The sequence below is a fragment of the Pan troglodytes genome, chromosome 10 (assembly GCF_028858775.2).
Source record: "Pan troglodytes isolate AG18354 chromosome 10, NHGRI_mPanTro3-v2.0_pri, whole genome shotgun sequence".
NCBI classification, from domain to species: domain Eukaryota; kingdom Metazoa; phylum Chordata; class Mammalia; order Primates; family Hominidae; genus Pan; species Pan troglodytes.
In genome coordinates, this window is record NC_072408.2 from 23,398,412 (window position 1) to 23,425,908 (window position 27,497).

The window sequence follows — 27,497 nt, forward strand, 5'->3', positions numbered from 1 at the left end:
CTGTACCCCCATTATATCTAGGAAGTAACTAAATTGTTTTCAATTTTACAGGCTCATAGATGGAAGGGACTTGCTTTGTCTCAGATGAGACTTTGGACTGTGGACTTTTGAGTTAATGCTGAAATGAGTTGATACTTTGGGGGACTGTTGGGAAGGCATGATTGGTTTTGAAATGTGAGGATATGAGATTTGGGAGGGGCCAGAGGCAGAATGATATTGTTTGGCTCTGTGTCCCCATCCAAATTTCATCTTATAGCTCCCATATTTTCCACATGTTGTGGGAGGGACCAGGTGGGAGATGATAGAATCATGGGGGCACATCTTTCCCATGCTGTTCTCGTGATAGTGAATAGGTCTTACAAGATCTGATGGTTTTAAAAAGGGAAGTTTCTTGCACAAGCTCTCTCTTCGCTTGCTGCCATCTGTGTAAGACATGATTTGCTCCTCCTTGCCTTCCACCATGATTATGAGGCTTCTCCAGACACATGGAACTGTAAGTCAAATTAAACCTCTTTCTTTTGTAAATTTCCTAGTCTTGGGTATGTCTTTATCAGCAGCATGAAAGTGGACTAATACAGTGATTAAGGGATGAAATATTAGAAGAAAAGATAAAGCAGGAAGTGTGGTCCAGGTCATTTAGGGCCTTGAAGTTCATGGCAAGAAGTTTAGGTTTTATTTTCAGTGCATTGGGAAGTCATTTGAAGGGAATTGAGCAGGGGTCTCATATGATCTTGTTTTCAGTGGAAAGATTATTGTGTCAGCTTCATGAATTGCAGATGCGGCAAGGTAGGGAGAAAATCACAGCTATTGTAGCAAGGTATGGAGAAAATCACAGCTATTGTAAGTCTGGATGAGAGCTAAGAGCAAACTGGGCCATGGTGGTAGCAAAGGAAAGAGATAGAAGTGGATAGATATGTGGTATGTGTTTGGAAAGAAGATGTGTGAAGTTGAGCTAGTCTGCTCACTGTCCCAGAAACAGACCTACTCATGTTTGTCTCCTTAACTTGTCCTATTTCTTGGCTTGCCCTGTCTCACTTTCAAAGTCCTATATTCAGTCTCTTTTCCTTCATTAAATACTTTCTTGAATATTCTGCTTGTTCTCTCCTGTAAACTTTTTTGTTTTTTGAGACATTATCTCACTGTGTTGACTAGGCTGGAGTACAGCAGCATGACCTTGACTCACTGCAGCCTTGATCTCTTGGGCTCAAGTGATCCTCTTGCCTCAGCCTCCCGAGTAGCTGGCACCACAGGTGCACACCACCATGCCTAGCTAATTTTTTTTTGTATTTTTTGTAGAGATGGGGTTTTGCCATTTTGCCCGGGCTGGTCTTGAACTCCTGAGCTCAAGCAATCCACCCGCTTTGGCCTCCCAAAGTGCTGGGACTAGAAACATGAGCCACTACACCCAGCTTCTTCTCTGAACTTCTAAAGAAAATACTCTTTCTTCAATTATTTCATTTTTGTCAGTTTTGCTTTTCATTTATAGATTGTGAAGCTCCTTGAGGATAAGATTTTATTCTTTATTTCTTTATCTCCATGAGACCTAGCACAGTACTAGATTCAAAATAAATGGAGATTAAATAACAGATTAATAATATGGCATCTCATAAAAATCAATTAATCAAACAAACACAACGTAAAAAAACTAAAACCTCTCAATAATTGGCCTAGAAAGTAATAGAACATGGAACGTGACCACACTGAGCAAACTGATTTACTGTGATCCACTAAATGTATTTATCATAAGGTAGGTGAGGTACAAAAAGTTATAATTTTCTAGGATAACTGGGTGGAGTCCCTAGGCTCAGCCACAGGTTGTCCTTTCTTACTGCTGCAAGCTGTACACTTGACTTGTGGCTGTAGCAACACAGAGAATCTGGAGCCAAAAGCACTGTTACAGTGCTTTCAGTCTTTAGGAAACTCTTTTTAAAATGTTAAGCATTGTTGAGAAAATCTCAGAGAACACTGTGTGACTCTTCAGTATACCACATGGTGATGTAAACTGCATTGCTCTAAAGAGGGTCAAGGAAAATTACAACTATTCCAAGACTTAAATCTTGTGAAATGTAGTTAGAAACCAAAAATTATAGTACTGAATATCTATGTCTAGGAAGAGATTTTACATGAAGTACTAAATGTATTTTAACAAATGCCACCCAACATATTTGATTGTGTAATTTTCTGAAAGAATTACCTAGTACAGTCATGTTTTATATATGTCTTTGTTGATCCATGGACAGGACAAGCCACAGATAATTAAGGATGAAATTGTATATGTATCATCTATAAAAAAAAGAAATAAAAACCCACAGTCTTCAAACTTACCATTAAGACTCCTTTCATCTCATAGCTCACTAGCAAATTGAATTTATAAAGCACCTCTCACACAAAAAGTCAGAGAGCAAAGCACTAAAGCAAAACAAATACCAGTGATTAAGGAAAATTGAAAGCAGCAGTGAAAATATGTTTCTTTAGCCTACTTTTAAATACAGACTGGGAACTGCAAATAATTGGGAGTATATATAAGTGGTAATTTTTTTGTCTTCATGATTGCATGGTATTGAATACAAATGAGAAAAATTGTTGCTGCAAAACTCAGCAATCCTTATGAGATTATTTTAAATATTCACTTAATTAATTTAGTAATAAATTTAAATTACTCAAATATTTTGTCATTTCTTAGACTGGCCAGTTTTGATGTGCTTCATGTTTACTTTTGGTGATTTGAAGAGAAATTATTTAAATGGTCTTTCCTAATCTGAGACAGTATCAAAGAAAGAAGGCAAATTTTCTGTAAGTTTCAGGTCTTCATAGCATTAGTGTACCATTTAAATATTCCAGAGAAAGTATTTTATTCTACATTGATCAATGTTCAGATAATTTTCCAGGGGATTTGTGACTCTTCAATGGGATAAAACTGAACTATTTAGAGGAGTCAGTGAAATAAAATACTTGGGCACTGATTTCATGGTGGATGGCTGTTGTCAATCATTGCCTCTTTTAGCATAACCATTGGCCACTGAAGTACTTCAAAGAATATTCTGGCAGCCAAACATTTGGAGAAAGAAGGGGAAAATAGAAACTTTAGAGTTCTTTTTTATCTGTAAATACATATTTTTTTCCCAGCAAAGCTGTTAAAGACAATTTAACAAAATATTGATTTTGGTAACTAGACATTAGGATTGAAGAAGTTAAGTTTTTAATTTAAAAATTTGGGGGACTGCTTTACTCTCTCTCCCAAGCTCTCCCTACCTCTCTTAAAGCTGTTTCATTCCCTTTCTGTCCTTTCCCATTCCCTCTCCCTCCTTTCCCATTCCCTCATTCTTTTGCCAACAACCCCCGCCCACCCCCTACCTTTTTTTTTTTTTTTTTTTTTTTGAGATAGGGTCTCACTCTGTCACCCAGGCTAGACTGGTGCAGGGTGTTCATAGCTCACTGTAATCTCAGCCTCCTGAGCTCAAGCGATTCTTCCGCTTCAGCCTCTCAAGTACATGCGACTACAGGTTCACCCCACCATGCCTGGGTAATTAAAAAAAAATTTTTTTTTTGGTAGAGATGGGGTTACTCAGGCTTGTCTCGAACCCCTGGCCTTGAGTGATCCTCCTGCCTAGGCCTCCCAGAGCCCAGGGATTCAGGTGTGAGTCACTGTGCCTGGCCAACACCCAAATTTTAACAGTTGTCCTGACTCATGTACCTTTCAAGCTTAAAAGAGAACATGTGCCCGGCTCCGTGGCTCACGCCTGTAATCCTGGCACTTTGGAGGCCAACGTGGGCGGATTGCCTGAGCTCAGGGATTTGAGACCAGCCTGGGCAACATGGTGAAACCCCATCTCTACTAAAATGCAAAAAAATTAGCTGGCGTGGTGGTATGAACCTGTAGTCCCAGCTACTTGGGAGGCTGAGGCAGGAGAATTGCTTGAACCTGGGAGATGGAGGTTGCAGTGAGCTCAGATCGCAAAGGTAAAGAAGGAAGTGCTTGTTGTTATTAAGGTGAGAGGGTAGCATTTGTTAAACTTGGCTAGAGCCAGTGCAAATAGAATTTGGGAAGGTCTGGTGATTTTTTCATAGCTATTTACAAGCTACTACTCCTCAGCATGCAACTCAAAGGACATTTTGAGTATTAATAAGAATATTTCATGAACTGCTTTGATTTTGTTTGCTGAAATGTACCTTATAAATTACGATTTTACAATTGAAGAATATATGTAGATTTATATTTTTTTCTCTCTCTTTTCAGAATTATGTTGAATTTCTCAATCAGGCAGATTTCTAAATGTGAGATAATTGCTATAAAATTGTCAGAAAGTTCCAAAGCAGTCTGAAACACAGTAGTGGGTTCAATCAATGATTAGTTTCATTTCTTTTCAAAGGCATCACTAGATTTTCCTTATGGCTCTGGAATTGTTTTCAAACTTTGTTCTTCTGAATCACCTGAAGTACTTGATATGGTAGGAATATTTCTGTCCCCTCAAATTTCATATGTTGAAATCTTAACTTGGTATTAGGTGTTATACCTCCTATAACAATGGTATTAGGGAGTGGTGTATTTGGGAGGTGGGGCTTTTGATCATAGGGGTGGAGCCCTTCTGAATGGGATTAGTTCCTTTATAAAAGAGACCTCCGAGAGCTCCTTTGCCCCTTCCACTATGTGAAGACACAGTGAGAAGCCAGCAGTCTTACAGCCAGGAAGAGAACCCTCACCAGAACCCTGATCTCAGAATTCTGGCCTCCAGAGCTGTGAAAAATAAATTTCTACTATTTATAAGCCAGCCAATCTCTGCTGATTTGTTTTTGCAGCCTGAATAGACTAAGACAGTACTTGTTTAAAATATGCATTTCCCACCTGTCCTCCCAGAAAATTCTGATCCAGGAGGTTCGAGGTGGGACCTGGGAAACATTTTCAACAAGGTTCTCAAGTGATAATTAAAATGAGCAACACTGCGTTGGAACAGTGGTTCTCAACTCTAACTGGGCAGCTTTAAAAAATCCTGGTCCCTGGGTCCTACCTCTAACCAATGTAATCAGAATCTTTGGTGGCAGGACCCAGGCATTTGTACTTTTTAAAAAAGAATCCTTAGGTGGCTTTAATATGCACCTAGGATTGACAATCATTGTTCTCAGTGTTCTTGTGAATATTAAAATAGATTCTGGAAAAATGCTGTGGGATAATACATTTTTACCTCTAGTGCTTCCCTAAGATAAAATATATTTAATTTGAGTAAGTGTTAAAATCAGAATATTTCAGATACCATGTAGAGTCAATTTGAGTACCAGATAGTCAACATTTCTGGGGTGAAATAAGTCAGTCTCTAGACTTTCTTCAAGAACTTTACCAATATTCTATTTGGGCTTTTAATCATGTATATAATTCACCCTAGTAACCCCTTAGCAACAGACTGTGATATGCAGATAGGATGCAAATTATCAGGTGAAGAAAGTAGAGAAATGCAGAAGCAAGATTTGAGGTTAATTGTGGTAGAATTTAAAATTGTGGCCAGGAACAGACTTCGTTATCCTCCTTCTTTTTGCTTCCAGAAAAGAGTCTGCACAGGCGTATTTACCTAGGTGATCTCCAGTATGGCGATTCTTAATTGTCCATCTCAGCTTTTGGAATATGTGGAAAGCCAGGCTCTGATCTGGATAATGACACAAGGATGTTGGCAGATTTTTATGTCTCTTGATTTCAGGGAGTTTAGCTTTATTTTTGTAGTGAGGTGCATTAGTTGAGGAAGATCCAGTACCAGATGGTAATGTTGGCTGGGAGTGGTTTTCTCACCTACATTTGGCAGCTTTACTCGGAAGTGGTGCTTTCAGTGCCTGAGACTTCCAGTCTATGCTACTTAACATGATCATTGGGAAGCTTTAGGTGGTATAGAAGTAATGACACATCTCATTAAAGGTCCCATAACTATGAACATCTGACATCTGTGCTGCAAATAGGACTGAATAAAGCCTTCAAGTGGTTACAGATTCAAGGGGTATGTTGTTTTTTAAAGGCACGGCTGAAATTCATTATATTTACCAGTCTTGTAATTTCTAGAGGCATTTTTGACTGGAAGACATAGATTACACATTAATAAACTGCTCCTTTCAAAGATGACCTCCTCCTAAATGGGTTCCCTCTTTCCCAGCATTTAGACAATGGTTTCAGCTGATGGCTTATCCATGATTTAGCAATAATCATAACAATAGCTATCATAATTTGAATACCTATAATATGCTAGGATACTTTATATATAAGTGATACAATAGCTCTCCAAGATATTCCCACTTTGTGGATGAGGAACCTGGGGCTCTGAGGAATTAAGGAACTTGCCAAAGACCACAAAACTCCTAAGTGACAGAGCCAGGATTCTGCCAGCTGTCTGGTTGCCCAGTGGAGTCTCTGTCCATCTTGTCACCAGCCCCCGCACTGTGTACAGGAATGGAATCAGCATTCATTGCTATAAACTGCAATAAGGTAAGTGAACATTCATAAACGTTGGCCTGTAGTTTAGTATTTAAACTGGAAAAATAAAAAAAGGCAAGACAACCAGATTCAGCCTTCAAGGCTCTTACCATCCAGTTCTTTTATCACATTAAAAAATCACAGCCTGATTCTTTATACACATTTCTAGATGCTTTAAATTTTCAAAATACTGAGCTGTTTAGTGAAATCAGAAAATAATTTTTAAAAATCTAAATATGTTCATCCTAAATTTGGCCTGGTTCCTTACAGCTGCAGAAATTCATTTTCACCCCATTCGCCATCCCCCTTCCTGAAGCCCTAAAGCACAAACGCAGTGGGAGTCCCCTCTGTTTCCCAAAGGAAATATTTCATTCATATAATGTCTCCTTTGTAATCAACACTGAGAAATGTCACTTTGATTAAACACAACTCTGAATGACTAAGACCACAGTACAATAAATTCTCCAGAGCTATCTTTCAGAACAACTGATTGCTCTCCAGTCTTAATCCTCCAGAGTCTTATTTAATCAAAATGATGTTGCTAATTAAGGATTAAAACCTCCGAATAGAATAAAAAAGAAGGATTTTTCTTTCTCCTTTGGGCAGGTCAAGGAGGCAGAATTTGCTGCAAGGAAGTAAAGAGTCCCTTCTACCTTTGGTAAGACTGCATTGTTCTCTGACATTAGGACTTAATCCAAAATAGGGCTGAGTGCTTTGTAATATTAATATAATTGGAGAAAGAAAAAAGGGGAGCAAGAGAAAGAAAAAGAAAGAAAGAGAGAGAAAAGAGGAACTGCCTCGGATAGCTACATATGCCTATACATACACATATAGACACTATTTACTCTAAAAATGGACAATGTAGCTCACATCTGTTTGACATCCACTGATAGATAGATAACAAAGAATAACAAAGAAGTTTTATACTAAATTCTTAACTACCCTCCCTTAAGATCCATATATTAATTTGTTTTCTTGAATTTGTATTTGGTAATATAAATTGTTTCCTTGAAAAACACAAAAACCGACGAACTCCATAAGAACTCGTTGGGAGAGACAAAGATTCACAGGAAGGCTGTTTGATTTTCATGGAATATAAACTCTTTTAGGTGTTGGGAGCGAACTGGGTGAGAAACAGAGATGCTGGGTGATGCTTTAACAAATTGCAAAATACTTCTTTCATCTTTGCATCTTCTCTCTGCATTGGCCTAGAAATTTATAATCTCTGCCAAATTAGTCTATTACAATACAGATATACTAACAGCTACCATTTTTTGATCACTTACTATGTGCCAAGTTCTTTGCCAGCAATACACATGGTGTTACCTCTAATAAAACTGGAGAAGAGGAGGTATTATCCCCCTTCAGAAATGAATAAACTGAAGTAGAGAATAAATGACTAGGTCAATGTCAGTCAGCTTGTGTTAAGCAGGGTCCAGACTTCCACCCAGGTCTCTTTGGTTCCAAAGGCACATTCTATTCTGCAGGACAAGGCACTTCAAATCTTTTTACCTGGAGGATAAATGTATCCGCGTGTGTTGGGAAGGTGCTGGTGAGCTGTACTGGTCTGCATGAGACTTAGAAGCTCCTGTGATTACTGACTGAATCATCATCACAGATTCATCACATCATCACTTAGCCCAATTCATCACAAAGACTGAGCAACTACTACCCAAGTGGAATCAGAAAGTAAACAGTGAGAATGGTCATAAGCCTCTTTTCTCTCCTAGCCAGTGCTACTTACCAGTTAAAAAAAGACATCGTTTTTTGTGATCCATACTCCTGAAGGCCAAAAGCACCCAGTGGACAGACGATGGCTCTTATGCCTCCAATGCCAAGGCAAATGGTCAGCAGTGCTACATAAAACAGCCTGTGCTGCTCTGTTTTTGGTATGTTGTTAACTGCATGGTAAGTGCCCAGATAGAAATCTTCCAAGGGAAAAGCCACCACAGATAACAAAGCAGTGCCTGTAGGTAGAGAAAAAAAAAAGAATAAATGTAGCATAGAACAATTGGATCACCAAATCACATTTTAAACAGGGTTTTTCTCTGACAGTGGCATCATTTTGTGATTGTCTTATCCAAACATTTATGGTAGTCATTGCAATTTCAGGGATAGCCTGATGTTTTCCAATTGTAAAAACTTCCTTCAATATGTGTCTTAACTAATCCGGAGTTTTAGGTTTTTTTTTTCTCCTCAAGCTTGAACTATGTTTTCTCTCAGAATGTATGAGCAAATCATGTTTATTTTGCCAAAATTAAAATAACTCAGGAAAGCATTGTATAAAAAATGAAGCTGTTAGTATTCCCACCCCCAGAGAAAACCACTGTTAATAAAGGTTATTTGTTCTTAATCAATCGAGTGACAGAAAACACCACGATCTCACACATCTCAGAAGCTTATTACCTAAAAGCTTTGAAGAACATTATCATAGTTGGAGGAGAACACAGCCTTTTTTTTTTCTTTCCTACTTCTGTTTCTCCTTGTAATGTCTTTCTTATTTCTCTTATTTTTCACACAGCTGGATGGAGCCTTCTTTGCCACAAACAGAGTTGAGAAAGCTGGGGACAGAGGAGTGTGAGTGGAAGGAGAGGGGACCTAAAGTGACAAAAGAAGGTCGAGTATCCTTCTCTCTTCCACCATGCAGGGACCACACTTGATGACTTTCCTTGTCTAATAAAAATTACTATACAATTCCATGCTTTTGCTAAGCTCTTTATATTTTGCCAAGCATGCTCATGGACTATATTGTTTCATCTTGGAAAAACTTTGTGATGTGAGTGGATAGATTTTCTTATTCAATTTTTTTTTAAAGAAATAAGTTCAGTGAGATTAAGTGGCTTGCCCAATGTTATAAAGTAACCCAGTTGTAATCTCCCTCTTCTTGGACCTCCTACCATCAAGTAGTCAAATAAATTTTTTTTTTTTTGGAAATAGCATTCCCCCCTATCAGATTACAAAAGTAATACATTCTTACTTCAGAAAATTTGAAAAATAGAGGAAAGCACTCAGAATAATACAAAAGGCCCATAATCTCATGACTCAGAGATCATCTTTACATGTATAATTTTACTTTTATAAAATAAAATATTTTATAAATATTTATATTTTACTTAAATATATATAAATATATTTTATAAATGTATTTTACTTAAATAAATTGAGGTTACACTGTTGAGTTTTTAATGTAACCAAATAATATGAACAATTTTTAAAATACCTTTATACTTTTCCAACATGATTTCTAGTGATGATGTGATATTCTAATCATAATGTGTTTTAAAATACCTTTTCAGTTATTTTAAATGAATACCGTAAAATACCCTGACACATAAGTTTTGTGCACATCTTTATTAGCCTAAGTTCTCAGTCAAAGGCCTTCCTATTTTTATTGCTTCTTAATACCACTGGCAAATGTTCTTTAACAATGCAACAAGTTAATCTCCTACCATCATTGTATGAGAAGATCTTCATTCATACTGGTTACCATCATTAATTTTTTTGTTTTGATGATTCGATTAGTGAAAAATGGCTCCTCCATGTTCATTTTGCTCTTCATTTTATTAATTTGGCATTAATGTTATTTGGTATAAATGTTTATACAGTTATTTCATGTGGTTTGTTTTCTCAATTAGATTATAAATTCCTTACAGATAAAAATTTGGTCTAATGCTTCCATCTCCCCTACAGAGGCTTTCACAATGTAAAGACTATATGCCCTTAATAGCTATTTGGCAACAGATTCATTTACCATGAGGTGAGCCCTTTAAATTATTGAGTTTGAAATGTTCCCTTTTAAGGTTAGCCAGATATGAAACTAACTGCTCTCTTTCTACCACTTAGTCTTCTCTTCTGTAGATGTGACGTGAGGCCTGGCTAGACAAAGGGATGGCCAAAGAGGAGGGACAGGACAAATATTTCATGCAGCAACTATTTACTTAGGAACAAGGCACTTTTATTTGAATGATGTATTTGTGTAACTTAGAAACACACTCTACTACCATCTTTTGAGAAAATGTCATAATAGGCTGATTGTGTTACATCAAAACTTTATCCCTATCTGTTGTAAAACGATGCAGTAAAGAGACAAAACAATGACATATATGAAGAAAAGTCTCCTCTGTGGTGTGTGCAATTGTGTATCTCATCATGAGTATGCCTGCATTTAGTAGCTCTGTAGAAGCACCATGATGTGTCATACCCCCTGCCAGGTGATGGGGGTCCGCTGGCTCTTCTCTCCAGGAAATGTTGAGTCCATCAGAGAAGTAGGCCATGCAGGTGGACAATTATATTATAAAGTGATGGATGCAATCGTATAAGTATTATATGGGTGTGGTTGAACACAGAGAAGCTAGCAACAAACACTATTTGGTTCTTGAAAGAATAGCAGGAGTTTTCCAGTCATGGATAAGGGATGGAAAGATAAGGGAAGGTGACAATTTCAGAAAGAGAGAAGAGCATGTACAAGATTAGAAAACTAGGGAAGGAGGCCAGGAGAAGTTAGCAAGGTTGGGGTTGCATGTTGAACAACAAGTCTAGAGAGGTGAACTTAGAGTAGGTTGGTAAAGTTGTTGTATGCTAAATTAATAAATTTGGATTTAATTTTTTAGATAATAGAACCAATATAGAGATTTATTTGTTCAGGAAGTCAGTGTTGTTGGTAGAATGGAGTACAAACTGGAGACTGACTGACAACTGGCAGCCGAGTAAGTAGGCCATTGGAATGGTTAAAAACAAGAAAGCTGCATTTTTTCAGCTAGGGTAGTAGCAATTCAGACAGGAGACTTTTTTAATATATAACCTCTGATATTTAGTGACAGTTGGAATTTGATGGCAGCTGTAAGTGGAGGGCAACAAAGAAATAACTTTTAGTAAAAAAAATGAATGGATGTAGAGTTGACTTAAGTCTTTTGTTTGCCAGATTCCAAAGTTGGGATTTCCATCCTGTCTGATGACTGACCTCAGAATTTAGACTGATAGCAATTACCATGTTAAACAAGAAGTCAACAAATGCTACTGGTGTGGCCTGTTACCAAGGTAAGCAGAGTAAATTAGTCTGGGATTTGCTTAAATGTCTTCTTATCAGAAAACTTTTTCTCGGTACCAAGTAGCAGCCTCATCACCACCCATTCCATCCTGTCCCCCTACCCAGCTTTATTTTTCCATCCTAACTCATTGCCACATGACATCATATCTATTTCATCTTTTATTTTCTCTCTCCCTGCACCAAAAAGTCAACTTTAGCAGGAACAGATGACTTTCTTCTCTATTGCATTTCCAGACCCGGAATAATGTCTGGTACAGAGTAGTCAATAAGAAATATTTGTTGAATGTTGAGTGATTATTTGCCATGCAGTGACTTAGTTTTTATTCCACAGAACTAAAGCTGCAAAGTTTCCAGGTTTGACTTAAACTCCATTGGATTCTCTAAATGGTAATTTACTACCTGCCTGAGATTGTGTGATATGTTGAGTACCTGATATCTATCCATCTCTTTCTCATCTGTCCCCCTACCAACACTCATTTCGGCTGTACCTCTCATTATTGGTGAACAGCATGCTATATTCCCAAGTTGCTCAGATCAGAAACTTGGAGCTAATTTTTGACCCCCGTCACATTTGTACCTTTATTTAGTTGCCTTATAGCTTTTCACTTGTTCTCTCCTGAATTGGCACTTTATTGCTTAAACCATCATCCTGAGATTTTCTGATCTCTCTCTATTTAATCCCTCACTGTGGTTGTCCATCCTGTATTGCAGAATAGCATTTCTCAAATGTTGTTTTCATGATATTTTCAGAGACTTCTTGTTGCTTAAGAAGAATAATTTGAACTTTTCAGTCTAAAATTCTAGTCTGTTCTTCAAGTTGCTCTCTATTCCTTATTAAACTATCTTGGTATTTTCCCAGCATTTCTCGCAATCGGTCCCAAACTTTTGCAGATATGTATTAGTATATATGTAAAGACGCACACTGTAGTGTCCAATTTACTCATTTCTAAAGCATATAATCATAGTTAATAATACAGAAATCATGACATCATATGCAATCTTAATTACTATATGACTAATTAAAAGACCACCTTTGGATAAACACATTTCTCAATTATTTTACATGAACTTCGAAAACCTTTTTTAGCACATTTCATCTTAGTTGTGAAGCAGATACATTTCACGTTTCTGAGGGAATTTGTCATGATTTGGGCTTGAGGTAAAAAGGTTTTGGGAAAGGAGGGCACTCTAAGGAGTAAGATAGATATGTAAAGGAGTAATTATAATAAAATATAAATGCAATGATATAGGCATCAAAGCATTCTCTAACACACACACACACACACACACACACACACACACACAGACTTACTAGCATTCTTCCAATAGTACAAAGAATGAAATACATTGAAACCACATTCTTACTTCATTTATCACATTTTATGCTAAGAGCAGAGTGAAAATAATATAAACTAAAAATTCTAACAAAAATCTACTTAATTAAGTCACAAAACAATCCAGTCAGCAGAGGACACTCACCTAGAAAATGTAGAAACAAGCAAATATACACCAGTTTGTTTCTTCCTAAATAGACATCAGTGAGCCATCCGACAAACACAGGGGTAAGTATTGAAGTTCCAATAAAACACAAGTTTAAGATGGCTGCTTGGCAATTGTGATAGCCAAGCTTGATAGTGCAAAAGGGGATCATGTTGCAGACGACTTCAAAGAACGTGAACCTCTCACACAGCTCCACCAGAAGCAAGCAGATTCCAACCTGAATTTTTTTCACAGAGTGTGAGGAACACAAATCGCCAATATGTCTTACAGTTTTCTCCTTCTCAATGCTGTGATGTAAGTGTACTTTCTCATCAGTTATGGTAAAGTCTGTAACAGACATGACTACCCTCCTTGAACACAACTTATGTTAGCGGTTTGAACTTGGTGATATTTTGAGCCCCATCCCTCTGATGAAAAAATAAGAACGTTGCTTTGAATTTCACATCTCCATGCTAGAATTTCATAAGGTTTGTTTTTTGCACATGGACGTTGTTCCTTTTGATGATCCAAGAGCATGAGTATTTAAATGTTCACAGTAGCTCAGTGTAGCCAAATCTGATTTGTTTGCTTAATTACTTAGCGGCTAAATTAGGATCGTCCTCCAAAATTGTACTGAATTACATGAATCCAGTTGCAAACATGTGGAAACTCATCTGCCTCATACTGATAAAGGTTTAAATATTGAGGCAGAAGAAGCAGTTTTTCGGGAGAATTTGAGCACTAGATCAAGAAATAATTTGAGTCTAATAATTTCTGATACTTTAATTAAACAAGCCAGAACAGTACCAAGAGATAAAGCGCAAAAGGAAACCTGTTTTGAGGGGCACGATATCTTATCATTATTACACTTCTTGTTATTTTTGGTTGGAATTCTGATAAGAAACTTAATTAGGTAACAAAAGTGCTAGTACATTTAGGTAACAAGCAGAGTTTACAAGAAAGTAATTTAAGTGCACTAATGAAAGGAGAAAATATTAAACGAAACCCTGCTTCCTTTTAGTTGACCCCATGCTTGTAGAACAGCCTCTCAGAGGAAATCAGAATCAAAAAGTGCTATTTAACTCCTTTATTATTAATCAGTAGTCAGGGATACAGCAACCAGCCTACACAGGCTTTGGGGAATATTGGATCTGGTATCACCCTGACCCTTCAGCTGGGTGAATGGGTGTTAGCATTCTATTTTGGAAAGCAGGAGGGCCAATTAAGCTAAAAAAGCAGCAGTGAAAGAGAACACCTTAACACTTAGTGGCTTAGCTGCAAGGACATAGAAAGAAAAGGGACCGGAACTATTGGGTCAAAGTCATAATAATTCAACACTTGAGTATAGGAATGTTATTCTCATGCTGGAGTCAAAACCTAAAGACCAATAGGGACTTTTGACTCTGGTTCTCATCTTTTGGTTGTGAGAGACTGGGGGCAAAATACTCTGTTTTGACCCCTTCTAATAGCCTCATTGTAATGGTAGCTATTTGTCTCTGCTCAGCATTGCTACTTTGGTAACAATGCCCTAAATTTCCTTTGTGTAAATTGATCATGCAATTTATGATCCAAACTTGGACAGTTTTGTGCAGGTGAAAAGTGATGCTATTTATGGTTACTCCTAAAAAAAAACAGTTATAAACTGGGACTGTCCAGGGCAACATTCTAACACGTGTTCACCCTACCTTTGGAGAATGACTCCTATCTATTACCTGAGATCATGGTGGGGCTGTTGATCAGGATATCCCTTTTCTTCTAGGCAAGGGGGTCAACACCCAGTCTAAGATAGTCCTTTTACTTTTCTCCTGTGGAATTTTAATCTTGAGTGGAATGACTTAAGAATGGGCATGGTGGCAGCCGAGTTATTCAGATGGCAGTGTATTAGTCTGTTTTCATGCTGCTAATAAAGACATATCCAAGACTGGATAATTATAAAGGAAAGAGGTTTAATGGACTTACAGTTTCACCTGGCTGGGGTGGCCTCACAATCATGATGGAAGGCGAGAGGTGTTATCTTACATGGCAGCAGGCAAGAGAGAAAAATCATAGCCAAGCGAAAAGGGAAACCCCTTATAAAACCATCAGATCTAGTGAGACTTATTCACTACCATGAGAACAGTGTGGGGGAAACTGCCTCCATGACGAAAATACCTCCCACTAGGTCCCTCCACAATACTTGGGAATTATGGGAGTTACAATTCAAGATGAGACTTGGGTGGGGACACAGTCAAATCATATCAGCAGTACCCAAAAGGGACTGCCCATGAGGCCCTGATAAACTCAGCACCTCCCTGATTCTTTTTCTTCTGGAGCCACGATTACTTTTTCCTTCTGTAGAAGGCTCAAAGAATTCCTATTAATTTTAGTTTGATTTAGTTAGCCCCATTTGGCTTCTGTGGCTTACAAAGAACCCTAAATGATACTTTACTTTTTTGTCTACCTAGATGCAAGGGCAAGCTGTTCTCTAGCCACTGGCTGATTTCTTTAGACCCTGACAAAGTGCTCCTTCCTAAGCAGAGTAGCACTGCTCTTTCCCAGGGCCTGATGATGATCCCATCTGGATTGTTTGGCTCCTCTCTGTATACTTGCTCAAGATCAGGCTCCATTTGCATTGGAGCCTGATCTTGAGCAAGTATACAGAGAGGAGCCAAACAATTCAGACTGGCCATCAGAGAAATGCAAATCAAAACCACAGTGAAATCTCACACCAGTTAGAATGGTGATCATTAAAAAGTCAGGAAACAACAGGTGCTGGGGAGGATGTGGAGAAATAGGAACACTTTTACACTGTTGGTGGGACTGTAAACTAGTTCAACCATTGTGGAAGTCAGTGTGGCGATTCCTCAGGGATCCAGAACTATGAACACCATTTGACCCAGCCATCCCATTACTGGGTATATACCCAAAGGATTATAAATCTGCTGCTATAAAGACACATGCACACGTATGTTTATTGCGGCACTATTCACAATAGCGAAGACTTGGAACCAAGCCAAATGTCCAACAATGATAGACTGGATTAAGAAAATGTGGCACACATACACCATGGAATACTATGCAGCCGTAAAAAATGATGAGTACATGTCCTTTGTAGGGACATGGATGAAACTGGAAACCATCATTCTCAGCAAACTGTCGCAAGGACAAAAAACCAAACACCGCATGGTCTCACTCATAGGTGGGAATTGACCAATGAGAACACATGGACACAGGAAGGGGAACATCACACACTGGGGCCTGTTGTGGGGTGGGGGGAGGGGGGAGGGATAGCATTAGGAGATATACCTAATGCTAAATGATGAGTTAATGGGTGCAGCACACCAACATGGCACATGTATACATATGTAACAAAACCTGCACGTTGTGCACATGTACCCTAAAACTTAAAGTATAATTAAAAAAAAAAAAAGCATTACAAATCAGCAAGAAAAAAAAAAAAAAAAGATCAGGCTCCAGGTGGTGGTACCTGTGGTTTGGGGACACTTGAGTCAGTAAGAGCAACAGCATTTGCCTTCTTTGGAGGGGATATTTTGGTAACCCTCCAAGAGAGCCACCTATTTAGAAATAAAGTTTATTTTAGTTATCTGTAAGGGGGAAAAATCTGACTTCAATAGGGACATAATAGTTAGCAAATAGGATATTCATTTAAGTGGGAGTTAGGAGAACTAAGTTATATTCCTGCCCCTTTATCACTTAAGGCAAATTTCTTCCTGTCTATGAGCCTATTACATTAACTGCAAAATACAAACAGTAAAGCCTGTCTCAGAAGATCATTTCTGAGGCTTGGTATAAAAAAGGGCTTATGAAATGTCAAGAATTGCACATGGAAATGCCTTTGTTATTACTTGCTTCTATATTCCTGCATTTTCTAGCTACTCTAAGCAATGAGCCATAAAGAAATGTCATGGAACCACTTCCAAATTCCAGTTTGCACAAGAGACAGACTTAGGAGGCCTGGATTATGCGGAATAGAGTTGAAGCAATGGGAAACCACCCCCTTTTTATTTGTCACATCCCTACTAGTTCTCAGTACAAAGTTCACAGTGAGCTCAAAGGACAAGTAGTAATTCCATTTGAGAATAATACTTGGCAGGGTATATTGAATGTCATCATCTTTATCAACAGACTTGGGCCCTTGAGTAAGACTTATGCATACTTTAGTTTTATGCAAACCCCTCCCCCATTCCAACCCAGGCTTGTTCTCTGTCCCTGCCTCTTCTCTCTGTTATAAAGTGATATTTTTCTCCTTTATAGAGGCAATGTATGGAATGTATGTAAATTGGATACAATTTGGAAAATATCTAAAAATAGAAGAAAAACCATGGAAGTTTTTGAAGCATTTTGTTGGATGTTTTCTCCCCATGGCGTGTTCTCTTTATTAGTAGATTTAAAATATTTAAATTGTATAATTGTATACAATTATTGTTCAATACATTTTCTACCCCATTTGTAGGTACTGTTAAAAAGCATTTTAACCTGCCATTATGAACTCTTTGTAAACATAGTTTTTTATGGTTGCATTAATGGAGACATAGTTTACTTAACTATTCTTCCATCGTTGGTTAGTTATATTTGTTTCAGATTGGTTATAAGCCAGCCTTTGTCAAACATTTGACCATGAACCCACAGTTGAGAGAAAAAAAACCTTTATAAATAATGCTGAAATGAATATTTGCGCATAAAGCTTTCCCCATTCCCTGATTATATCCTTAGGCTGGTTTTTCAGAAGCAATATCACTGGCTAAAAGTATGAGAAAGTGTTTCGGTTTCTTGATATATAATGCAAAATTACAATATAAACTTCAGGAATTTTTTAAAATTGGAAAGCCTACATTGTTTTTGGAAGGCAAAGACTATACTTATCACTAGAATTCTTCATTGGAAAGACAAAGTCACAAATGAAACATAGGGAGTAATAATGTTGACCATACTTGTACATGTTGGCAAATGCATCTTATTTAATAGAGAAAATTAGTCAGATGCTCATTTCATGAGCTGATGACATCCATGTTTTTTTCTGAGGACCCAGAGCATGGATACATCAGATCTTGTAAGGATTGTTTAGGGAACACACTAGGAATGCAAGCCCTGCTTCTAAGGAGGCTATTTTTAAATATTCAGGATTAGAAAGAATCTCTATAAGCTACCTCCAATATGATTATACATTCTGAGAAAATGGTGGTGCCTTTTAAAATGTTTGTACAGTGGGTTGCTGCAATGCTTTTCCATTTGTGTATGTATTTTCAGAATAACTTTTCATAGGTCCTCTAAACAGTAAGTATTTTTAAGGGAAGAGCTTTTCTAGCTCAGTAATTCTCTGTAAATGGTATACACAAAGGTCATTTGAAGATATTTATTCTTTTAGGCCTATCGATTCCATTTAATTCCATTGACTATGAGGTTTGGTAGCTGGTTTGAAAGCTTTGTCAAGAACATGAGGATTGGCTTCCCTATAATTTAATTGTTAAAAATGGCACATCAGAGGCTTGGAGTGAAATTTTTGCTTCATTGTTCAAGGTGTAAAGCAGAAATGAAAAGGTAACATATTGGGCTTTACTTTTTGCTTTGTAAAGAAGATATTCTCTGTGTAAACCTCTACTCGTCCATTATAAAGAGGCTATGGCAATTATATGATATCTATACCTTGATCCTTCTGTCCAGTGTGAAAGAGAATTACTTCAGCCCTGATACGGTTTGGCTCTTTGTTCCCATCCAAATTTTCTGTTGAATTGTAATCCCCAGTGCTGGGGGAGGGACCTGCTGGGAGGTGATTGGATCATGGAGGTGGTTTTCCCTTGCCTTTCCTGTGACAGTGAGTGAGTTCTCATGAGATCTTATGCTTTAAAAGTGTGGCACTTCCCCCTTCTCTCTCTCTCTGTCTCCTACTCTGTGATGGGAAGATGTGCTTGCTTCCCCTTCACCTTCTGCCATGATTGTAAGTTTCCTGAGGCCTCCCACTCATGCTTCCTGTTAAGCCCGCAGAACTGTGGGTCAATTAAATCTCTTTTCTCCATAAATTACCCAGTCTCAGGTAGTTTTTTGTAGCAGTGTGAAAATGGACTAATGCAAGCCCCTAGCAGAAAATAACTCATATAGTCCCAAGAATATATAAGATATTCAATTCTCTAATATAGTGTGTTTTTTTCCTTTTTCCTGGGGACAATTAAGAATGAAGGGTATTTTTCTCCTGTTTTTCCCTCCACACTATGCAATGACCATTACAAACCTTGCTATTTTGTTGAATTCTACATGCAAGATAAATCAGTATAAAGTAAGTAAAGTGGGAATGAGTCATCACATGAACACCATAATGATTAATTTTATGTATCAACTTGGCTGGGCAATAGGGCCCAGATATTTGGTCAAATATTATTCTGGATGATTCTGTGTGTTTTTGGATGAAATTTGCATTTAAGTGAGTGGACTTTGAGTAAAGTAGATTGCCTCATCTAATTGATTGAAGGCCTGAATAGAACAAGAGGCTGAGGCTGAGCATACCCCCGCTTTCAGCAAGAGGGAATTCTCCAGCAGACTGCAAACTTCCTTTGCAACATCAGTTCTACCTGGTTTCCTAGCAGACTGCCTTTGGACTCAACTGCCGCTCTTTCCTGAATCTCCATACTGTCAAACTCACATCAGATTTTGGACTTGCCAAGCCTCCGCAATCACATGAGCCAATTCCTTAAAATCCATTGATATATACACACTAGCATATTCTGTTGGTTGTTTCTGTGGAGAACACGAATATAGACACTGCCCATATCATCCCTATTGTTCATTCTGTTCATTCTTTTTTTTCTCTATTTGATCATAAAGGAAAAAAGATTTAAATACAACACTGGTAGCTTTCACATTGATGTGTGGAATTGAGACTTCTTGAGTTTTTGGTAGGTGGGTACACACTTCCACCTAGCTTTCATGTCGAAAATTCAAACTCATCCTGTTCCAAGCTTAACTCATCATCTTCTTGCCTGATCCTACTCCTCTTTTTCCTTCTCTTAATGGTTCATGGCATCACCACTTATCCACATATTCAAGGTAAAAAACTGAGATGGCCTAGTCTCTTTCTTCACTTCTTTGCCTATTATATTTACCTTTTTCAGGAAAATATTTATTGGGTCCCTAACATGTGCTAGGCTATTTTATACTTGGTGGTGGTGGGGAGGGGCAGTGCTGTCAGTTCAACATTCTTAATATTTTACAAATCCATCCTTTTTCTTTGCCTTCTACTCTGCTGTAGTTTGAGTCCTTTAGCTTGTCTCCTTTGCACTGCTGCCTCAGGCATTGCTTCCATCTTTCTTATACCTTAGTCACTTGTACATCATTTTCATCAGTTTGCCCTAGCTGCCTACCTCTTGCCCCTCTGACTGGCCTGATTTTTGCCATATGTTATATTGTTTTCTTTTTTTGCCTTATTTCCTAAATAGTGTTATTTAAAATGGCTTACTTTTAAAAATCAAGTAAGTTTATTTAACAAGGAAACTTTTATTTTAGATGCGGGGGTACATCTGCAGGTTTGCTACCTGGCCATATTGCATGATGCTGGGGTTTGGGGTACAAATAAGCCCATCACCTTGGTAGTGAGCATAGTACCCAATAGTTTTTCAATCCTTGCCTTCTCCCTCCCACTCTCCAGTAGTCACCAGTTTCTATTGTTGCTATCTTTATATCCATGAGTACCCAGTGTTTAGCTCCCACTTACAAGCGAGAACACACAGTATATGGTTTTCTGTTTCTGTGTTAATTTGCTAGGGATAATGGCCTCTAGCTATATCCATGTTATTGCAAAGGACATGCTCTCATTATTATTTTTTATTTTTATTTTTTCCCAAGACGAAGTCTCGCTGTGTCGCCTGGGCTGGAGTGCAGTGGTGCTATCTTGGCTCACTGCAACCTCAGCCTCCTGGGCTCAAGCAGTTCTCCTGCCTCAGCCTCCCTAGTAGCTGGGATTATAGGCATGCACCACCACGCCCAGCTAATTTTTGTATTTTTAGTGGAGATGGGGTTTCACCATGTTGGCCAGACTGGTCTTAAACTCCTGACCTCAAGTGATCCACCTGCCTCAGCCTCCCAAGCTCTCATTCTTTATTGTGATTTCATAGTTCCAAGGTATATATGTACCACATTTTCTTTATTCACTCTACTGTTGATGGGCACCTAGACTGATTCCATGTCTTTGCTATTGTGGATAGTGTTGTGATGAACAGGTGAGAGCATGTGTCTTTTTGGTAGAAAGATTTGGTTTCTTTCAGATATATACCCAGTAATGAGATTGCTGGGTATTGAATAGTAGTTCTAAGTTCTTTGAAGAATCTCCAAACTGCTCTCCACAATGGCTGAATGAATTTACATCCCCACCAGCAGTGTCTAAGCATTCCCTTTTCTCCACAGCCTCACCAGCATCTGTTGTTTTTTTTGACTTTTTAATAATAGCCATTCTGACTCATGTGAGATAGCTCATTGTGGTTTTGATTTACATTTAGCTGACGATTAGTGATGAGCATTTTTAATGTTTTTTGGGGGGGGGCCACTTGTATGTCTTCTTTTGAGAAGTATCTGTTCATGTCTTTTTGCCTTTTCTTTAATGGGTTTGTTTGTTTTCTGCTTGTTCAGTTGCTTAAGTTCCTTATAGATTCTGGATACTAGACCTTTGTCAGATGCGTAGTTTGAGAATATTTTCTCCTATTCTGTAGGTTGTCTGTTTACTGTGTTGACAGTTTATTTTGCTGTGCAGAAGATCTTTGGTTTAATTAGGTCCCAATTGTCAATTTTTGTTTTTGTTGCAATTGCTTTTGAGGACTTAGTCATAAATTCTTTCCCAAGGCTGATGCCTAGAATAGTGTTTCCTAGGTTTTCTTCTAAGATTCTTATAGTTTGAGGTCTTAAATTTAAATCTTTAATCCATCTTCAGTTAATTTTTAATATAGTGAATTGTAGGGGTCTAGTTTCATGCTTCTTCATATGGCCAGCCAGTTATCCCAGCACCATTTGTTGAATAGGGTGTTGTTTCCCCATTGCTTATTTTTGTTGACTTAATTGAACATCAACAAAGGTGGTTGTAGGTGTGTAGCTTCATTTCTGGGCTCTCTATTCTGTTCCAATGGTCCATGTATCTGTTTTTATACTAATGCCATGATATAAAAGCCTGTGCCATGCTGTTTTTGTTACTGCAGGCTTATAGTACAGTTTGAAGTCAGGCTTATAGTATAGTTTGAAGTCAGGTAATATGGTGCCTCCAGTTTTGTTCTTTTTGCTTAGGTTTGCTTTGGATATTCGGTCTCTTTTTGGTTCTGTATGAATTTTAGAATAGTTTTTTTTTGGTTCTGTGAAAAATGATGCTGATAGTTTGATAGAAATAGCATTGAATCTGTAGATTGCTTTGGGCAGTATGGCTATTTTAACAATGTTGATTCTTTCAAACCATGAGCATAGAATGATTTTTCATTTGTTTGTGTCATCTGTGATACCTTTTAGCAGTGTTTTATAGTTCTACTTGTAGAGATCTTTCACCTCAACAATGAAACTTTAATTTACTATCATAAATGAAATTACTTGCCATAAATGGAAGGTAACGATAAGGAAAATAATACTACTTAAAAATAATTGTTAACATTTACTAACTGCTTTTCTTTGGCCAGGCTGTTCTAAGAATGAATTCATTTATCTTTGAAACTATCTTATGAGGAAGATACCATTTTTATGAGCCCCATCTTACCATTATGGAAACTGAGGCACAGAATGGGAATAACTTATTCAAGATCAGTTACAAGTAGTAGAGCAGGGACTTAAGTGACCTGATGCCACCACCTCCACTCAACATATGCTTTTTCCTTTATATAAGAAAAAAATTAAAAGATAGTACATAAACAACCACTTTTCTTACTGCAGGATTCTACATTATCTAATGCCCAAACCACATATCACTTAAAATCATTTCAATTTCCAAGATATTGGGAAACACTTTTCTATTTAATCCTCCCTAAACCTCCAGAGATTTTTTTGTTTGTTTGTTTAATCTAAACTTGTTCAATATGCTCCCCTGCTTACAGTCTGTAAATAATCCCTTTAAACTGTGAGATCAAGTTAGAAATTCTTTGCTGGCACAAAGGGCCCTTTATGATCAAGTTCCTGCCTTGTGATAAGAGTCTTCCCTTGCTGTTCTGCCATGGAGCTGGATAACATGCTCACAGTCCCAGGACTATGCCATGTTCTTTTACCTTGTCTTGGTTTTTCACATGCTATTTCTTGTTCTTGGGACACTTTCATTTTCCATTCACTTTGGGAACTTCTCTTCATTCTTTAAACTTCAGCATAAATATCACGTCTCAGTAAATGTTTCTTTGATTCTCAAAGATAGTCTCTCTGGGCTCTTAAAACACTGCTTATGTTTCTGTCTTCTAATACATAGTATATTATATTAATTAGTTTGAATGCCCCTTTTCTTGCTTACCATGAGTTTTTTTGATAACAGGGGGCAGTTTCATATTTATCTTTATAAGCCTAGCACAGTGCCTGGAATGTACTAGTTATTTCAGTACATGTCGAGTGGCTTACATGGCTGTGCCATGTGACATACCCAGACATAAATTACTTTCGTTCAGACAGAATTCTACAAGAAGTGCTGCTTACTAAGTTTTCCTCCCAATTGACTACCAGGATCTTGACTCTAATAACCGGGTAAAATCCACTTGCTACCTATATATTAAAACATTGTGAATGAATGAATGCCTGGTTGATTTTCTGAATGAATGAATGAATGGTGTAGGTTTATACACTCAGACTGTTATGAATGAAGTAAATGTATTACTATGCAGCAAGTAGACTGTATCTGACTACTAAAAAATATTTATTGAGCACCTAATAGAAGCCAGGCACCAAAATGCTATGATGACAGAATACCTATCTTGGTCTTATGGATCTTACAATCTAGTGAGGGATACCAGCAATTAGCAAGAACTACAGTCCAGTGAGCTAAATGCTATGATGGAGGAAGAAGGAAATATCATGGAGGCATATAGCAAGGCTTGCATCTCCACCTGAGAAAGCCCACATAAACTTTTCCATGGAAATAATATCTGTGCTTGGATCTAAAGGAGGAATAGAATTCAGCTGGGGGAAGATATATAAGTCTAGCATTGTTCTTAACAGAGGATGTGCTCTCTGTGATAACGAGCATGCTACTGTTTAAGGATCTAAGAAAAAAACTTTTTATGATTCAAGGCAGGAGCAGATTTGGAAGTCCGGGGTCAGGGACTGCAGGAGTTGGGGGAGAAATGAGGCTGAAGAGTAAGAAAAACCAGATCATACACAGCTTTATAAGACAGAATTTTGACTCATTCTTGAAGTCATTCCTGGACCTGTCTACATAGAGTGAATTTCTACAATAAAGCAAGGTATAAAGAGCTAAAGTCTTTGCCTGTTTAAGGTCAGAAGTCTGGGTGCCAATTAAGAGGGACTGGTGAGATTTGATAATTCTTAGCTATTTCTTTTACTACTACCACCACTCTACTGCTGTCATCATCTAAGCAAAATGTACAGAAACAGAAGTACCAGGATTTGGCAGAAGTACCAGAATTTGATAGAAAATTCTAGGTAGAATCTTTTCTTGAGACGGAGTCTTGCTCTGTCGCCCAGGCTGGAGTGCAGTGGTGTGATCTCGGCTCACTGCCAGCTCTGCCTCCCAGGTTCACGCCATTCTCCTGCCTCAGCCTCCCGAGTAGCTGGGACTACAGGCACCTGCCACCATGCCTGGCTAATTTTTTTTGTTATTTTTTTTGTTATTTTTATTTATTTATTTTTGTTTTTAGTAGAGACGGGGTTTCACTGTGTTAGCCAGGATGGTCTCGATCTCCTGACCTCGTGATCCACCTGCCTCGGCCTCCCAGAGTGCTGGGATTACAGGCGTGAGCCACCGTGCCCAGCCTCAAGGTAGAATCTTAATGACAGAAGCGAGAGCATCAAAAATGCTGTGCAGGTTTCTAGCATAGGCATCCTGGTGGACGGTGGTGCTATTCACACAAGGGAACAGACCAGGAGAAAGGAACATGACTTTACCATTTGACATTTTGAGTTCGAGGCACCTAGGGCATATCCAATAGTTGACGAAAGAAGGGAATCAAATTCATTTTCTCTCTCTCTGTCTCTCTTTCTTTCTCTCTCTCTCTCTCCCTCTCTTTTTTTCATAGGAAGTCACTTTTTCCTTTGAGTGGAGGTGAAATATATCCCCTATTGTGCAGAAAGAACAGAATGACATTTTATGTAACAATGTTAAACCTTCCCAAGCCAAAAGCAGCTTAGAACATTACTATTTAATTACCCTCTCCTGAATACCATTTGGATTTCATGAAAATTTATTGGGGCACTGTGCTATTCCTTTGCAAGTTACCTAGGAAAGGCTATACAATGCTAAACATAAACTGTAGAATAGCAATGAATTTGAGAAAAAATTAAAGTTTTTATTAAAATAGGAAAATGGACAGGTTTTAGTTATTTTGAAATTAATTGCAAAATACTAATCAAAATTTAATTTTAATTTCTACACTTGTTCTTAGCCAAAAGGCCAAGAAGCTATTGAATTAAACTAAATTAAATTTAAATTTTAAATCAAATTTAATTTATTTGAGTGTCTTTTTTATTTCTTGGAGTGAACTAAATAATTTGGCTACTATTTTAATGCAAGATTGTATTTTCATTATAAGTAAAACATAAGCATTTGGATCATGTACTGTTAGTCAGTGTCAAGATAAAACTAATTCTTTGTCATTCATCTGAGATTTGAGTTTTGCCTGCAAAAACTTTAGGGAAGGTGTGGAGGAGGAAATTCAATTGTTGATGAATGTTAAGCCCCCCACTTTTAAACCTATCATTTGCTTAGAATATGAGTTAGTAGACATGTTTTGAGGAAATGGCTACCTTCAGGAAGGCATCTTACCATGGAAGGGGGCAGGATTGGTGAGATGGATAAAGAGTTAGGACGGTGATATCTGATTTTTATAATTCATCATTTTAGACCGATTCTCCCCTAATTTCAAATTTATACAACATTAGACTTGAAAGAGGGCATTTTGGCCAAGTCCTTTATGTTACATTGTTATACAGCTGAAGATCTGAGAGGTAAATTGACTGGTCTAAGCTAACTTAACTAATTAATAGGTTGTTCTGCAATAAAATTCACGCCCCTTGGCTGCTAATCCCATTTTTTTCTTCAACATTGTAATTGGATAAAAATCTGTCCTAGAGCTTTGAAGTTTGAGTATCTTAAAAACTAGAAATTGACTTGGACCAATAGAGTGTATGCCTAATCAAATCCATAATGCTATAGAAATGCTTTTAGACTTAGTTCTTCCACTATCTACACAAATTCGCACAATTAACTTCTTAGGACCTCAGTTTCTTATACAGTGACTTAAGGGCTTTGGATTAGATGATATTTAAAACACTCCAGTTTTCTGAGTCTAAGTTCCCTTTCTAAAGACCCTGGAAATTTACAAGAAATAAATCTTTTTCACAGTAGTAATAGAATCATCTTCCTATAAATTTTACTTTTCATATATGTAAACTATGCACAGGGCATAAGTAAGATTTAACCATTTTGAAAGATTCAATTACCATGGTTATGGCTAGATTTCTATCTTTGTAGTACCCTCCCTATGGATCCAATTTGAGAGATGGACACAGAGGAAAGCAAAGGAAGAGCTACTCCATCTTTCTCTCTTCCTGCACTCCATAGTTCAAAAATTATCCCTGGCCTTTCAAAATGTATACAGAAGAAAAAAAAAAACAGAACATTTAAAAATATATAGTTATAAATAGCTCTTTGGTTCTGATTTCATTGTTTCTTCAAACTCTGCACATTTTATTCTGGGGACTTTATTCACACACATGTAATTACCTGAGCTAAGCAATTTTTCATACTTTTCAAGGCTCTTGCATTATTGCACCTGTACGACGACGGCTTTATAATTCAGTAGTAATTGAACAGCAATTATTTTCCATGATGCATGTACATTTTTATATCAGATTGTTGGCAGATATTCTTTATGATGTCGTTTTCACTAATGAGGAAATTAGAGTAAGTTATCTCATAGAGTGAGATGTCTTTTTCTGACTCATTTCCCAGCTCTTGACATGGATTTTAGAAAAGTTTGTATATTGTAAAACAGCATATACGAATGGGAGCAACGTTGGTTCTGGATCTATGGGGGCCAGGAAGAGCAGTGAACTATTTTATAGGTCTAGTAAGGTCCTGTCTGTTCCATCCATATGATGGACTCTGACAGCAAATTTACATATGCATGAATGTAAATATTTAGATTGTAAAATTCTAAGAGAACAAAGACCAAGCTTTGTACCACTTTTAAGCTTTTCATCATGCTCACTCAGCCTAGTATAGGTCCTCAGAAGGCACAGACTGTCTTAATAGTTTGGCATAAGGCAAGAGAGCAAAGAGCTACCATAATTATCCAATAAACTCAGGCACCAAATCATTTTGATCGAAACCATTTGCAGCCAACAAAATTCAAC

At 37.6% G+C, this 27,497-nt stretch overlaps 1 protein-coding gene across 1 annotated transcript in view; it reads right to left on the minus strand.

Annotated features, from left to right (window-relative positions):
* Nucleotides 1-13,350, minus strand: part of SLC15A5 (solute carrier family 15 member 5) — an 88,857-nt gene extending 75,507 nt beyond the window's left edge. The window contains exons 1-2 of the mRNA XM_001142606.6: nt 12,975-13,350; nt 8,193-8,415 (exon numbers count right to left, since the gene is read on the minus strand). Coding sequence (XP_001142606.4) covers nt 8,193-8,415; nt 12,975-13,335 — 584 coding nt within the window. The 5' untranslated portion in view covers nt 13,336-13,350. The remainder of the gene's footprint in view (nt 1-8,192; nt 8,416-12,974) is intronic.
* Nucleotides 13,351-27,497: the final 14,147 nt, after the last annotated feature.